Source organism: Leguminivora glycinivorella, chromosome 25 (assembly GCF_023078275.1).
Source record: "Leguminivora glycinivorella isolate SPB_JAAS2020 chromosome 25, LegGlyc_1.1, whole genome shotgun sequence".
In the NCBI taxonomy this organism is placed as follows: Eukaryota; Metazoa; Arthropoda; class Insecta; order Lepidoptera; family Tortricidae; genus Leguminivora; species Leguminivora glycinivorella.
In genome coordinates, this window is record NC_062995.1 from 2,308,389 (window position 1) to 2,322,877 (window position 14,489).

Below are 14,489 nucleotides of genomic sequence, written 5' to 3' on the forward strand. Positions count from 1 at the left end.
TTTACATCAGGCGGGCCGTATGCTTGTTTGCCACCGACGTAGTATATAAAAAAAAACCCCTTTTTGCCGAGAGTGGCACTGAAACTTGAGTAGTTCATGTGCTCTGCCTACCCCTTTATGGGATACAGGCGTGATTGTATGTATGTATGTATGTTTAGAAAGACAAAAAAAAAATAAGCAAGACGTATTTGTGTAGTATGTAGTCTAGTGTATATTTTTAACCTTTTGACCGTCTTGGAATTTTCACCGAGCCGCTCCGTAGTGCGAAGTTACACAAAGCAAGTTTTTTAGAATAGCTTCTTCATGCGATAGAGAGACTGACCTTGAGCGAATAGTAAGGGTAGGTACGGCTACTATTTTATCAGTAGGTAGTATAAAACGAAACTTAGAAAAATAAGACACAATGCTGCTTTCTAGACATTTTTGCACTCGGATAAAGTCTTTTTAGGGTTCCATAGTCAACTAGGAACCCTTATAGTTTCGCCATGTCTGTCTGTCCGTCCGTCCGTCCGTCCGTCCGTCCGCGGATAATCTCAGTAACCGTAAGCACTAGAAAGCTGAAATTTGGTACCAATATGTATATCAATCACGCCAACAAAGTGCAAAAATAAAAATGGAAAAAAATGTTTTATTAGGGTACCCCCCCCTACATGTAAAGTGGGGGACATATTTTTTTCATTCCAACCCCAACGTGTGATATATTGTTGGATAGGTATTTAAATAAAAAATAAAATAAATATAAATAAATATTATAGGACATTCTTACACAGATTGACTGAGGTCCACGGTAAGCTCAAGAAGGCTTGTGTTGTGGGTACTCAGACAACGATATATATAATATATAAATACTTATATACGTAGAAAACATCCATGACTCAGGAACAAATATCTGTGCTCATCACACAAATAAATGCCCTTACCGGGATTCGAACCCGGGACTGCGGCATAGCAGGCAGGGTCACTACCGACTGCGCCAGACCGGTCGTCAAAAAAAAAAATGAATAAGGGTTTACTAAGATCGTTTTTTGATATCAATATTTTTGGAAATAATCGCTCCTAAAGGAAAAAAAAGTGCGTCCCCCCCCTCTAACTTTTGAACCATATGTTTAAAAAATATGAAAAAAATCGCAAAAGTAGAACTTTATAAAGACTTTCTAGGAAAATTGTTTTGAACTTGATAGGTTCAGTAGTTTTTGAGAAAAATACGAAAAACTACGGAATCCTACACTGAGCGTGGCCCGACACGCTCCGGCCGGTTTTTTAGTATAAGAAAGGAAATACCTAGGAAGCTATTAAATAGTAGGTGTAGGGAAAAGAAGTTAGGGGCTGGTAGGGTCCAAACATAGGACCCCCCCCATATCTCGTCTTAACGGTCTCGCGAGCGTAGCGTCGGGCCAACAGTATGGAAAAAGAAAGCAAGCTTTGCCATACAGTTGGCCCGACGCTACGCTCGCGAGACGCTAGATGTGGGGGGGGTTAAATATGCTTACATTAAACGCTCTCGGCCGGTGATTGGAACTCTGCCAGCGCGTGCACGGGGCTTGGTTGTTTCTTCTGGCTGCCGCGGCGCACCTTGGCGCGGACCTCCTCGGGCTTCTCAGGACGCACGAGGGGCTTCTTCTCTGGGGCTTTCATGCGCCACACCACTATTGGGGACTGAAAAGAGGTTCACATTAAAATAGAGTTGCGTATTATGGAATGGTAAAATAACTTGGTACAGTGAAAATCAAATATACTGTGTTAGTCTAACCACCAAACTTATCTTAATAAGGGGTGTTACTAAAAATACAGATGTGTTTTGTAAATGATTATTAAATCGTACCTAATTTGTGATCCTAACGTATCTCTTGATTGAAATAATTTAAAATGGACATAATTTTGTTCTAAATAGTTAAGGATATGACATGTAAAGTGTTTGTAATCTGTATACATAATGGTATATTTGCTAACACGACTGTCGATACAGACTGTACTATGGATAAAAGTTATCGCTAATAGAAAAGGTGAGAAGAATAAAATATAGTGCTCAGGTGCTCCTTAAATTGACAGCTGAAATAGAGAGCGCCGTCTTGTTTAATACGTTCTATAGACTTTATAGTCAATACAGTTGTACATAATTATTTTTAAATCGGGACTTAATCGCGTATGACTACATATTAAACTGACGTCAAACATTTCAGGGACGCCGTCCCTACTATGTGTAATAATCGTGAAAGTTGAATACAGTTATAAACGATATTTTATTTATTCTAATACTATTAACAATAGAGCGTCTAATACAGCTGTCAAATAAAAAATAAAAGTTACACATTCCACAAAAATAGAGAATTGGGAAGATAGAGAAAAACATAATTGCAAAAAAAGTGTACAAAAAGAGATTACAGAATCTGACATCTGTTTTGCTTTAAAACAGTAAGCGATTTGTATTATTTCTATATCCACTTAGACAAAACTAGAAACATGCATCAAGACCGCGTTGCAACATGCAGAACATAGTGATCAAATATGTATTACAATATAAAAACATTATACACGTTAAACTTTCGTGGGACATATTCAAATAATTAATGAATCTACGGCTGTACTCACGTTATTATATCGCTATTGCTGCGACATGTTTCGGACCAATTCGGAGGCCCCTCTTCAGGCATATAGGAGTTCACGCGACGGCTTAACTCCTTGAACTGACAGTTCACGGAGTTTATTTATAAATAACTTGAGTACAACCGTAGATTCATTAATTATATAAGAACATATACCATATTACAATGCTAAAGTTTTTATTCAATGAAATGTACAAATTATAACATTACAAATAACTAACAAGTCAAAAGATCAGTAATATATCAAACTTAAGATCAAACCATCTTTGGGTACAATAAATATTTACAAAAAAAAAACTGAAAACACCGGTGCTATAGAGTGAAGTAATGGCTCTAAATTATTAAACTGAGGGCCAAAAAACTTGTGCACGCTGATTTGCACGACCTTACTAAGGCTCATTTAGGCTCTGGTCCCACAGCGAGTAAGCTATGAGCTATCGGCTATATATAAAAACGGACAAAAAATAATCACTCGTGTAAATAAAAGAGACAGGGCGATGTTTATAGTTACTCGCCCAGCGGTGAGTTATCATCGTATCTCTTTTATTTTCACACGAGTGCTCATCTTTTGTTCGTTTTTAACCCCCGACGTAAAAACGACGGGGTGTTATAATAAGTTTGACGTGTCTGTCTGTGTGTGTGTCTGTCTGTGGCATCGTAGCTCCCGAACGGATGAACCGATTTGGATTTAGTTTTTTTTGTCTGAAAGCTGAGTAAGTCGGGAGTGTTCTTAGCCATGTTTCATGAAAATCGGTATACTATGACGCGGTGCGGAGTTTTTTCAAAATTTTAATTTTGTGGTTAGGTTATTATAGCCGATATCTCATAGCTTACTAGCTCGCGGTGGGACCAGTGCCTTAACGACGCGCGAACTCGCAAGCGATTTAATTTTTACATTGCGGTGCGGACTGTTGAGGTTACATACAATCAAATACCGCAGTTTAATGAAACTCGCATGCGAGTTCTCGCACAGTATAAACAGGCCCCGTAGCCGAATGGCATTTCTGATGCGTTTCGCGTCGTATGGTAGTCTGGCTCTGTCGCGCCAATACGCAAGAGCGATAGAGATAGCTACGAAAGAGATATTATCGTGAGCGTTTGGGCATTCGACTACGCACACAGGCCCTTATGGTAAAAGGTCGTAGTTCTAACACCTATAGTTTAAATTAAAATATATAAATATATTCTGTCAAACAAGTCTGTCAGTAAATAAGAACAAAGAAAACTATAGGTATCCTTTTCACTAGCACCCTAAAGAAAAGGACGCATATAGTTTTCTTTGTTCTTATTTACTGACAAACTTGTTTGACAGAGTATATCAAAAGTACGGATAAAGCAACTAAAACTTACATAGTTCTGTTCCGGAGGCAGGGCAGCGTCAATTCATTAGATACTTATGCGTACGCTTAACTTACAGGTGAAAAGAGTAGAAAACGTTTATTTTTTCATCAATTCATGACTTTGGTTAATAATGAACAACGCTATCTTCACATGCCTCCAGATTTCTATCCAATAGCTTAGTAATTATATTTAGTGCAAAGCTCTCACCCAATAGTCTATTGCTACTCTAAAATAATAATAGTCTGTCGGTAGATGGCGCTAGACGTCACCCCAAGACGTGTGTACATAAGGAAAGGCATGGAAAGATTTGCGATGTCCGGCGCGGCTTCTGTAGCTCAATTGGTTAAGAGCCTTGCACGGATTGCAAATGATGCGGGTTCAAGTCCCGCCGGAAGCGTTAATTTTTCCATTTTTTCCTTTAATATAAAAATGTTTAGAATCGTTAGCAGACGTTTCTGCTTGTTAAAAATAAATTTAGTAAGTAGGTGTTGCCACAGCGTCCCTCCCATGACACGTGCAAGGACAGCACCCACTGTATAAAACATTTTTAATAAATTTTGCGATTACCTTCCCAAATTTAAAATAAGGTTAAAACTTAAAGTGATTAAAAGGTGAAATACTGTCCACGTTTTCTACTCTTTTACCTTGAATTTAAATAACTATGTTAAAAAGCGAGTTATCATAATATTTTTATAGTCTAGTAAGGGCCTTTTTACCATTCTTGAGCTTCATCCATCAAAGCGTCCAAAGCATTGTTGTTCATTTATATTTCAGCTCGCATTGCTCTAACTTAAAGCCTCTATAATTTCAAATGTCAAAGAAATATTTAATTTCTCATTTTTATCATGCTTCCGATTTCAAGTCGAATATAAACATTTACTGGGCATTTTCACGAGAACTATCACCAAAAAAATATTTTTTCTAAGGTAGGTAATTTTATGTTTCTCCTACTCAGAACTAAGTCGAGCCCTTGAGATCTAAAACAAAAAACAAGAGACAAAAAAAATGGTCCCAAAATTTTCTATTATTTTGCTTACTTTCCACTTTGTAACCGCTGTACAAAGTGTTTGAAAATGGAAACGAAGTGGAAAAATTAAATTTGGGACACTTTTTTTTACCTACTAGGACCGAAAGGGCTCGTGATTCTGAGTAGGAAAAACATTGAATCTACCTATTTTAGAAAAAAAACGTTTTTGAATCTTTTTTCGCGAATATTCGCGACCTACTCTAAGAACAACTTAAATTATTTTTATAGAAAATATTTTAATTTAAACTAACACGATCTTCACTCATATTATTATAATATTAATTTAATAATATAATATGTACGAGTGAAGAAAGTATTTTAATTTGCATTTTTTAAACATGAAATAAATTAAATGTCACATACATAGAAAAAGTGACCAAGACCTTCAAGTGTCCTGAGCTGGAATCGAACCAGGCGTCCTCCGTTTACCGGACGGATGTCTAAACCGCTCGGCCATCGGGTCACGAAGGCAAGGGTCGCAAAATCTAAGTATATGACATTTCCGTGGCGCCCTCTGCCATCCTTGAGGTAGAACAGTATGGTGCGACCTCCCAGCTGAATCAACTTTTGCAGGTTTTCTTTTTTTTTTTTTTAAGTATGAATAGGTAGACGTTTGACCACGATCACACCTGATGGTAAGTGATGATGCGGCCTACGCTGGATCACGCTTACCTATGAGATACCTATTTACTCTTGCTTTAAAGAGACCTGGAGACCTGGATGGCTTTCTAGGATAGAATAAGTATTGAAAGTATACTTACAGCGATGGTTCCCTGCCTCGTGTACTTGGTAGAAGCGACGTAGGACGCCTTCACCGTGAGCACGACGGCATTCATCAAGTTCTTGGCCGCTTGGATGAGAGACGTAGCGCTGTCGAGCTGTGGGACAAAATAGCACGTTACATCAGAGGCCGGGAAAATGAGGATTTCCGGCCAAGTGGGTATATACGGCCGAGCGAGCGTGCGAGCGAGGCCGGATAGGGATACGAGGCCGGGAATCCGTTTTCACGCCGAGGCATGTATAGTGCTTTTCTCAAACATACAATGAAATAAAAAAAAATGCTCTAAAGGACAATATTTTATAAAAAAAAAGTTACTTTGCAGGCCTAGGCCTAAAAAATAATATGAAATCCCTTTACAGTCCTCTCGAGTTGTTGCGCCCAAAAAGCGATACTTCCCAGCCCATTTTAAGAAACGTAAAGATAATATTTCATTGCATGTTTGAGAAATAGTACATTACTACAATGAACACTAACACATAACACTATACACTTGTATCCGATTTAATTTTGACAATAGAAAATCATAATTATATTATCTATTGTGACCTGAGGTCCGGCAGAAAATCAGTGCTGTGGTCGAGAGCGAAGCGTATCACCAAAGACATATCGTCACTACTTTAAAAAAAACTTGTATCTTCGTCTGTCAATAAAAAGAAAATTGTAGTAAGTATGTATGGAATGCATACAGGGTGTAACAAAAATGGTGGTGATCCGTTTAAGGGCGTATTCAGTATCGTATTCTCATCAGGAAAAAGTTAGATAAAATTTTTTTTTCGCAAAAAGTTTTTTTATCTTTGTATGGAGATTCGACCGATTCGCGCGGCCCGGCTCATACAAAAGTGAAAATTTTTTTAGCGAAAAAAAAATTTTCTTCTACTTTTTCCTGATAAGAATACGATACTGAGTACGCCCTTAAACGGATCACCACCATTTTTGTTACACTCTGTATATACTTAATGCGTTTTAACTTTGAGAAGCAGCGTGAGATACGAGATTTTTTCAAAGTAGTGACGATATATAACTCCGTATAGACAGCTAGTCTAAGAAAAAAAAACGTACCTCAGAACCATATAGAAAAAGGTAAGGGGGACTAAATGGTGTTACATCTTTGGGGGACGCTCGGCTAGGTGGCGTTAACATTAATATAATTATGACATTTTAACACACATCAAGCTAAGAATATGGCCCAAATTGTCAAAATTTATGTTTAAAAGTTTTAAGTTTGTGTTGAGAGTAGGGATGTCACGAATGTCGCATGTGTCACATTCGCGAATGCGAATATTCAGAATGCGAATGTGCGAATGCGAATATCGCTGAATTTCATAAAAAACCAAGCAATCACCAACAACCCGCTGGGTAAAAATGCTTACTATTGGTGTGCTATTAGTCAAAATGCCGAGTACGAACTTTACGCCGTACGAATTTGAGCTATCTGCGCATGCGCGAGTCGACAGTCGACAAGTAGCAATTGGAGCGGCCGGCGCGGGCGAGGAACAAGCTGCGACTTGCACATATTCGCATTCGCAAAACATTCGCATCGTTTGAAGCGAATGCGAATGTCAATGCAAATGTTTAAAAGAATACGAATCTTTCGCATATGCGAATGCGAATGCAAATATTCGTAACATCCCTAGTTGAGAGATGGCAGTGTATGCACTGTGATTACACATTTTACTTTGACAGTAACTCTCTATAATACTCGATCTTCTTTGGTATCACTGAGTCGCGACCCTTTACCCTACTGCAATGCCATGAGCCGTGTCAAACGCCGGGATAACGCATGGAGGAACGATGAGCTCTCTGGAGATGTTCTGCACGTCGGCCTTCACTTTGCTGGTGATCTGTATCTGGTGGCAGTATAAGGCGATACGCTGCAAGTACGTGCAAGTCTCGCTTGTTGGATACTATGGTATCCAACTCCGATCGGGCGAGTCCGGCAACATTCGGCTCGCATCGCTTATACAGTGTGTACTCACCCCGCTAACGATGAGCTCTCCGGAGATATTCTGCACGTCAGCCTTCACTTTGCTGGTGATCTGTATCTGGTGGCAGTATAAGGCGATACGCTGCAGGTACGCCAGTAAGTCTTGCTTCGTGGAAGATTCTGGGCACTGTAATATAAACAAACACATTAGGAATTGTATATTTTAACTTTAAGCTTCTCATGAAAGGTTTGTAATTGTAATTTAACATAATTGTGTTTTTTTTAATGTTTCCTATACTTTTATGATAAATACATACACTTTTAAAGTACTATTGTACCTTTAAAACCTAAGGAAGAGCGGTGGCTCCCAACATAAGCAATATTGCTTACCGGAGTCATCATCCCTGTATATCATGAAATTTGTGTTTTTTATAAATAAACTATTTTGTATATACGCAGCTTGGTACCTAAAGCCCGTCAAGCAATTTCCGTCACTAGAACAATAGCTACAAAATCTAAATTTAAAAAAAAAAAAAAAAACTCCGACATCAGCTTTCAAACAAAAAAAAAACTAAATCTAAATCGGTCCATGGGCTCGGGAGCTACGATTCCACAGACACACACATACAAACAGACAGACACGTGAAACTTTTAACATCTCGTCGTTTTTGCGTCGGGGGTTAAAGAGGAAATTTAAATAAATAAATAAATATTATAGGACATTCATACACAGATTGACTGAGGCCCACGGTAAGCTCAAGAAGGCTTGTGTTGTGGGTACTCAGGCAACGATATATATAATATACAAATACTTATATACAAAGAAAACATCCATGACTCAGGAACAAATATCTGTGCTCGTCACACAAATAAATGCCCTTACCGGGATTCGAACCCGGGACCGCGGCGCAGCAGGCAGGGTCACTACCGACTGCGCCAGAGCGGAAATTTAAAAACGAATGTTTGTGTACCCATAGAAAATAGGGCGCCTTTCTCTAGTGTCAAACTTGTTTGACCATAGCTTGGTCACTTTCTCGTTGCATGTCATTTATTTCATACTAGATTTTGCCCGCGGCCTCCCTCGAGTTCAATTTAAATATTAAAATTTTGAAAAAGCCTCCGACCGCGACATAGTAGACCGATTTTCATTAAACATGGCTAAGAACACTCCCGACTACCTCAGCAAAAAAAAACTAAATGTGAATCGGTTCATCCGTTCGGGATCTACGATGCCACACACAGACAGACAGACAGACACGTCAAACTTATAACACCCCGTCGTTTTTGCGTCGGGGGTTAAAAATTGCGGAATGCTCTATACAAAATTCCACCCCCCCCCCATTTTAGGGAAGTGGGGGTTAGAAAGAAACAAAAAAGTAGCCTATGTCACTCTCTATCCCTTCAACTATCTCCACTTAAAAACTCACGTCCATTCGTCGCTCCGTTTTGCCGCGAAAGGCGGACAAACAAACAGACACACAAACTTTCCCATTTATAATATTAGTATGGATGAAAACGATGTAATTTTTTTTTGCGATTTTAACTAAGGTTTAAGATCATTTAATCTCATAAGAATTACATACAATTCACTTAACGAGATTAGTACACAACAATATATAAATTTAGTTTAGAGCGCACAAAGAAACCTAATGACTTAACTAAAAGAGGTAGTTTTTTTTTTTTATGAAATAGGCAGCAGACGAGCCGAGCCGCCTGATGGTAAGCAGTCATCGCCGCCCATGGACATAGGCAACATCAGGGGAGCCACTCATGCGTTGCCGACCTTTGAAAACCATAAATACCTGCTTCTTGAAGAACCCCATGTCATAGCGCAAGGGAAACACCTCAGAAGGTCATTCCACAACTTGCACGTTCTGGGTAAAAACGAGCGGGCGGCCCGTTTGTTCTTGGTTTGCCACGTGTCGAGAAACGAAGTAGTGAACGTAGCAGTGAAGAAGTAAACGTTTAGTTATACAAAATAATGCTTATTCTAACTGGCCGCGCGCAAAGCTAAAAGTGATATACAGAATGGTTCCTGATAATGAACCTAACGACGTGTCGAATTTAACGGAAAACATAATAAACACGGTGTATACCTGTTCAGCGATCTCCCTAGTGAGTTTGTCCAGCTTGGTGCCAGCCTCGGAGATCTTCTTGGCTGCGTTGATGACGTCCATGGTGGTTTTCAGAGGACCGCGGCCCCTGGAACAAAATGTCAGGTCAAAACGATATCAAAATACCGATTGAAAAACCGGCCAATAGCGTGTCGGGCCACGCTCAGTGTAGGGTTCCGTAGTTTTCCATATTTTTCTCAAAAACTACTAAACCTATAAAGTTCAAAATAATTTTCCTAGAAAGTATTTATAAAGTTCTACTTTTGTGATTTTTTTCATATTTTTTAAATGTGGTTCAAAAGTTAGATGGGGGCACACTTTTTTTTCCATTAGGAGCGATTATTTCCGAAAATATAATATTAATAATGTCAAAAAACAATTTTAGTAAACCGTTATTCATTTTTAAATACCTATCCAACAAAATATCACACGTTGGGGTTGGAATGAAAAAAAGAATCAGTCCCCACTTTACATGTACGGGGGTTACCCTAACAAAACATTTTTTTTTCACTTTTTATTTTACCACTTCGTCACCGTGATTGATATACATATTGGTACCAAATTTCAGCTTTCTAGTGCTAACGGTCACTGAGATTATCCGCGGACGGACGGACGGACATACAGACATGGCGAAACTATAAGGGTTCCTAGTTGACTACGGAACCCTAAAAATATTTATATTTATATAGTATTTTACAAGTATTATAAGTACTTAGTATTTATGAGTATTTTTCCTAGTATTATACGATTATTATACCTAGTTTACTTAGTATTTTAACAGTATATTACATAGTATAAACTTATTTTACGAGTGATTAACAGTAGTAGTAATCACTTTTTTGTGTTCAACAGTTTATAATATACAATTTGTAGGATAGAGATACAAAGGCGAGCTTATCCCTATAAGGGATGTCTTCCAGCTAACCTTAGAGTAGATGAGAGGATCGTTACTAATTTTGTATGTTAAAAGGTTACAAGTATTTGACATGGTATTTCCCAAGTATTTTACCTAGTATTGTGTAAGTATTTTACCTAGTATTTTGCAAGTTTATTACCTAGTATATTCTAGTATTTCCCAAGTATTCTACCTAGTATTTTACCAGTATTATGCCTAGTACTTTTCCTAGTATTAAACTAGTATTTAACAAGTATTTACCCTAGTATTTTCTGAGAATGTTACCAAAAATTTGACGAGTATTTTACTTAGCATTTCGCGAGATCTTTACCTAGTATTTTACGAGTATTTTGCCTAGTATTTAGCCAAGTATTCCCCAAGTATTTTACCTAGCATTTTTTACATTTTGCCTAGTATTTTCCCACACACCTGGTGAAGTCCGTCATCTCGAGCATGATCATGCACATGTGCTTGGCGAGCGTGATGATGTCGTTGCCCGCGTCGTCCCACTTGCCGACCTCGTTGTCGAACGTCATCTTCTCGCGGCGGAACAGCTCCACTTGCTGCAGGATCTTGCGTTTGTCTTCCTCTGTCATCTTTCGCATGGCTTCCTGCAAGATGTTATTGATTAGTTGTTTGCTAAAAGACGGACAGAGCGACGCCATAAGGGTTCCTTTTGTACCTTTTTTGTACGGAACCCTGAAAAGGATTAGGATAGAAAGAATAACAGCTTTCTATAGTTTGGCAAAAGAGTACAAATGTAACCAATTCTTTTATCATAGAAACACTTACTTTTCTCATTCAGAAGTGTCAAAATAGTTGCCACAAGCAATGCATTATTTTCTACTCTTTTTTGCCAGACCGCAGCTTGTTTTAAGACCCTACATATCAAAACTCCTCATCCTTATATTTATCTAATTTCCTAAACCTATCCTAATTTCTTTCATTCTAAAGAAATGTAGTTTCAAATAAATACGAATAATTCATTTTAAAAAAAAACATTAAGAAAAACATAATTTTACGGTTTATTATTCTACATTAAAGACTAACACCCTTAAGCTAGGAACATACTACGCGGACGTCCGACGTAAATCGACCGCGACCGCGACCGATCAGTGTGCACGGAACAAAACATCCAGCGAGCCAGATTTCGATCGGACGTCCATGCGCTCAAGGCCACGTCCACGTCCGTTGACCGATAGTTTGCACGGTTAAGTGTATATTCATTGTCCAGATCCCCGTCCGCGGTCGATCGACGACGGACGTCCGCGTAGTATGTTCCTAGCTTTATTCATGAACGTTCACTAAAGTTATCAAGCCGATAAATATCGTTTGTCCCTTTCCGACGTATCGGTTTGATAGAAAGGGAGAAACGATTTTTATCGCCTTGATAACTTAACGTTTATGAATAAGAGGGTAAGAATTGTAGTAGTAGTAGTAAACACTTTATTGTACAGAACAAATTACATGTACAGAGAATAATTAGGCTACTAGACTCGTATCGAATTTAGCACATCAAGTTATTGTTTTCTGTAGTATTTGACTTAAGAAATCAATATTTATAGCTTGCGGGCATTAAAAGTGCGTGATGACTGCGTATTTTTAATTAAACATGTGTGTATATATTTTTTTAATTATGGACTCCGAAGACGGTGTTGGCCGATGGAGTGACGTAACATAATTCAGATCAACTATGGAAATTAGAGGTAGTAATCTGATCTCCATAGAAGCAACCTCTATTGTATTAAAATTCATAGTCGTTGACGGGTGTGACAATGTGAAATATATTTTCTAAATATACTGACGTCATGTCATAGATATTCTATAGATTAATATGGCTGATGTTGTTTTTGCCTGATCAAGTAAAAGTAAACTTTAAATAATTTTTTTGCGGGTTTTTAAGTCGTAATAAAATATGGTACTATTTTTTTCGTTTAATTAGACAGTAATTAATAATATAAGACATACTTTGAAAAAGAGTCAAGTAGCCTATTGTAACGGTTATGTACAAAGGCGAGCTTATACTTATAAGAGATGTTTTATACAAATGCCTGAGCTAGGACAGTTACAGTGTTTCAGACAAAACGAGGACAAAAATTGGTACCTAATTTATTAATAATGATTCACTTTAGTGTAAAAGTGCCCCCGTGGCCTATTTGCTGAATAAATGATTTTGTATTTTGTAGAAATATACTCACCCTAGCGTTGGTGATGCCGCTGATGTCAGGGTACTCGTCCACACCGTGTTCCCCGGTGTGCGCGCTCGCTGCAAAACACATACATTACAACTTTACGCTTGCCGCCAGTATGTAAAATTAGACCAAATGAACTGGGATCTTCTTAAGAGACATTATGTATTGAATTGAGACTTAATTATAGACGGTCAACCAAATGTTGCCACAGAAAAATGGCGCGAAATTCAAATGAAATCTTCGCCTCCACATTTTCAATCAAATTTTAAGTGTTATGGCTCATCGATGATTCCGCCAACGTCAAGATTTAGGAAAGCACGCGTTTGCCGGTGACAATTGGCTGGTGAGCCTACATTTTTCAAATTTCTCGCCATTTTTAGTGCCAAGATTAGGTTGACCGTCTAAACTCATTAAAGTTCAGGGTCAATCGGCGGCAAGAGTAACATGAGTCACGATTTTATGGCATGTTCCATTTATGTACGACGCAAGTTCAAGTGATAATCTATCTCTAAATAAGTGTTACTTTCCCGATACATGCATAGATCCTTTCATTTGCAGCTGTAGTTCAAATAAACACTCGATGAAGTCGTGACTCTCGTTACTTTTACGTGGCTTCGCCCTTCAATATTTGAGTTGGAGTAGTTTTTTCATCATGGTTTACCCTGTCTCAGTTCTTTTGGTCTAACCCCACAAATTTGAAATCAGACTGAGCTTTTTCTGTTAAGATTTAGCAGTAACAGTACAGTCATAAAAGTAATTCTTAATAGGAAAATCTTGTTCCCGTAGGAACTTCTCTTATTTATTACTGTATGGTAAAGTTTCCGAGCATAATTCTCTGACACACTGCACATTTCACCTTTATTACTGGCAAATCTGACAGAATTAACTAGTCCAAGTGTCAGCAGATTATGTATATACGTAAAGCCATATAAATAAGAATGGTTTCGCACTACGTCCGCTCTGAATCCGATTCAAACCCGTAAAATATGGTCCTGGCAGGGTCGCCATGTAATAATACATGAGATGTTGTAGGTTTATGAACGTTTATTCAGAGTGCGTACTTTATTTATACACGTACGTTAGCCGCTGTAGGCCTAGCACATGATTGCCGCGAAAGTATGTCGCCGCGAGATTAGATCACACGTCTTTACTGTATTAAAGACATAAGGGCGGGTAGTCTATCTCGCGACGACTTACTCTCGTGGCAGTCATGTGCTAACCCTGCTGATACCTACAAGCAATATGCAATTATGTTGCAGTAAACCAAAGTGTTACTGTTAAACCACAAAAGTAGCTAATATATGCCATTACAATGGTCCGTAATAGCCGTAGAACTATTTCTAAGGTAATTTACGCACTAGATCTGAAGAATGATGGAAAGAAATCGGATGACGGTGATCGGATTCGGAGTGAACCGGACATAGTGCGAAGTCACTCTAATGATGAAGTCACTAGTTTAATGAGAACCACCCACATGAAAACATACCACAAGAAAGTCGTCACAATCAACAATGAACACATATTAAACACCAAAGAGATCTCATGCCAGTACCTTCCATATTGAGTGGTTTTAGGCACGATGTTCTTGCAATCCATCGAGTCCTAGGCCGTG

At 38.4% G+C, this 14,489-nt stretch overlaps 1 protein-coding gene across 7 annotated transcripts in view; it reads right to left on the minus strand.

Annotated features, from left to right (window-relative positions):
* The window catches only part of LOC125239204 (catenin alpha-like), a 121,343-nt gene that overhangs the window by 3,047 nt on the left and 103,807 nt on the right, over positions 1-14,489 (minus strand). For all 7 annotated transcript variants that reach the window (XR_007178504.1, XM_048146723.1, XM_048146724.1 and 4 more), the window contains exons 4-9: positions 12,884-12,951; positions 11,115-11,296; positions 9,773-9,878; positions 7,729-7,863; positions 5,733-5,849; positions 1,491-1,656 (exon numbers count right to left, since the gene is read on the minus strand). Coding sequence is in view for 6 of the 7 variants with exons in the window: in XM_048146723.1 (XP_048002680.1) it covers positions 1,492-1,656; positions 5,733-5,849; positions 7,729-7,863; positions 9,773-9,878; positions 11,115-11,296; positions 12,884-12,951 (773 nt within the window). In the remaining variant the exon portion in view is untranslated. The remainder of the gene's footprint in view (positions 1-1,490; positions 1,657-5,732; positions 5,850-7,728; positions 7,864-9,772; positions 9,879-11,114; positions 11,297-12,883; positions 12,952-14,489) is intronic.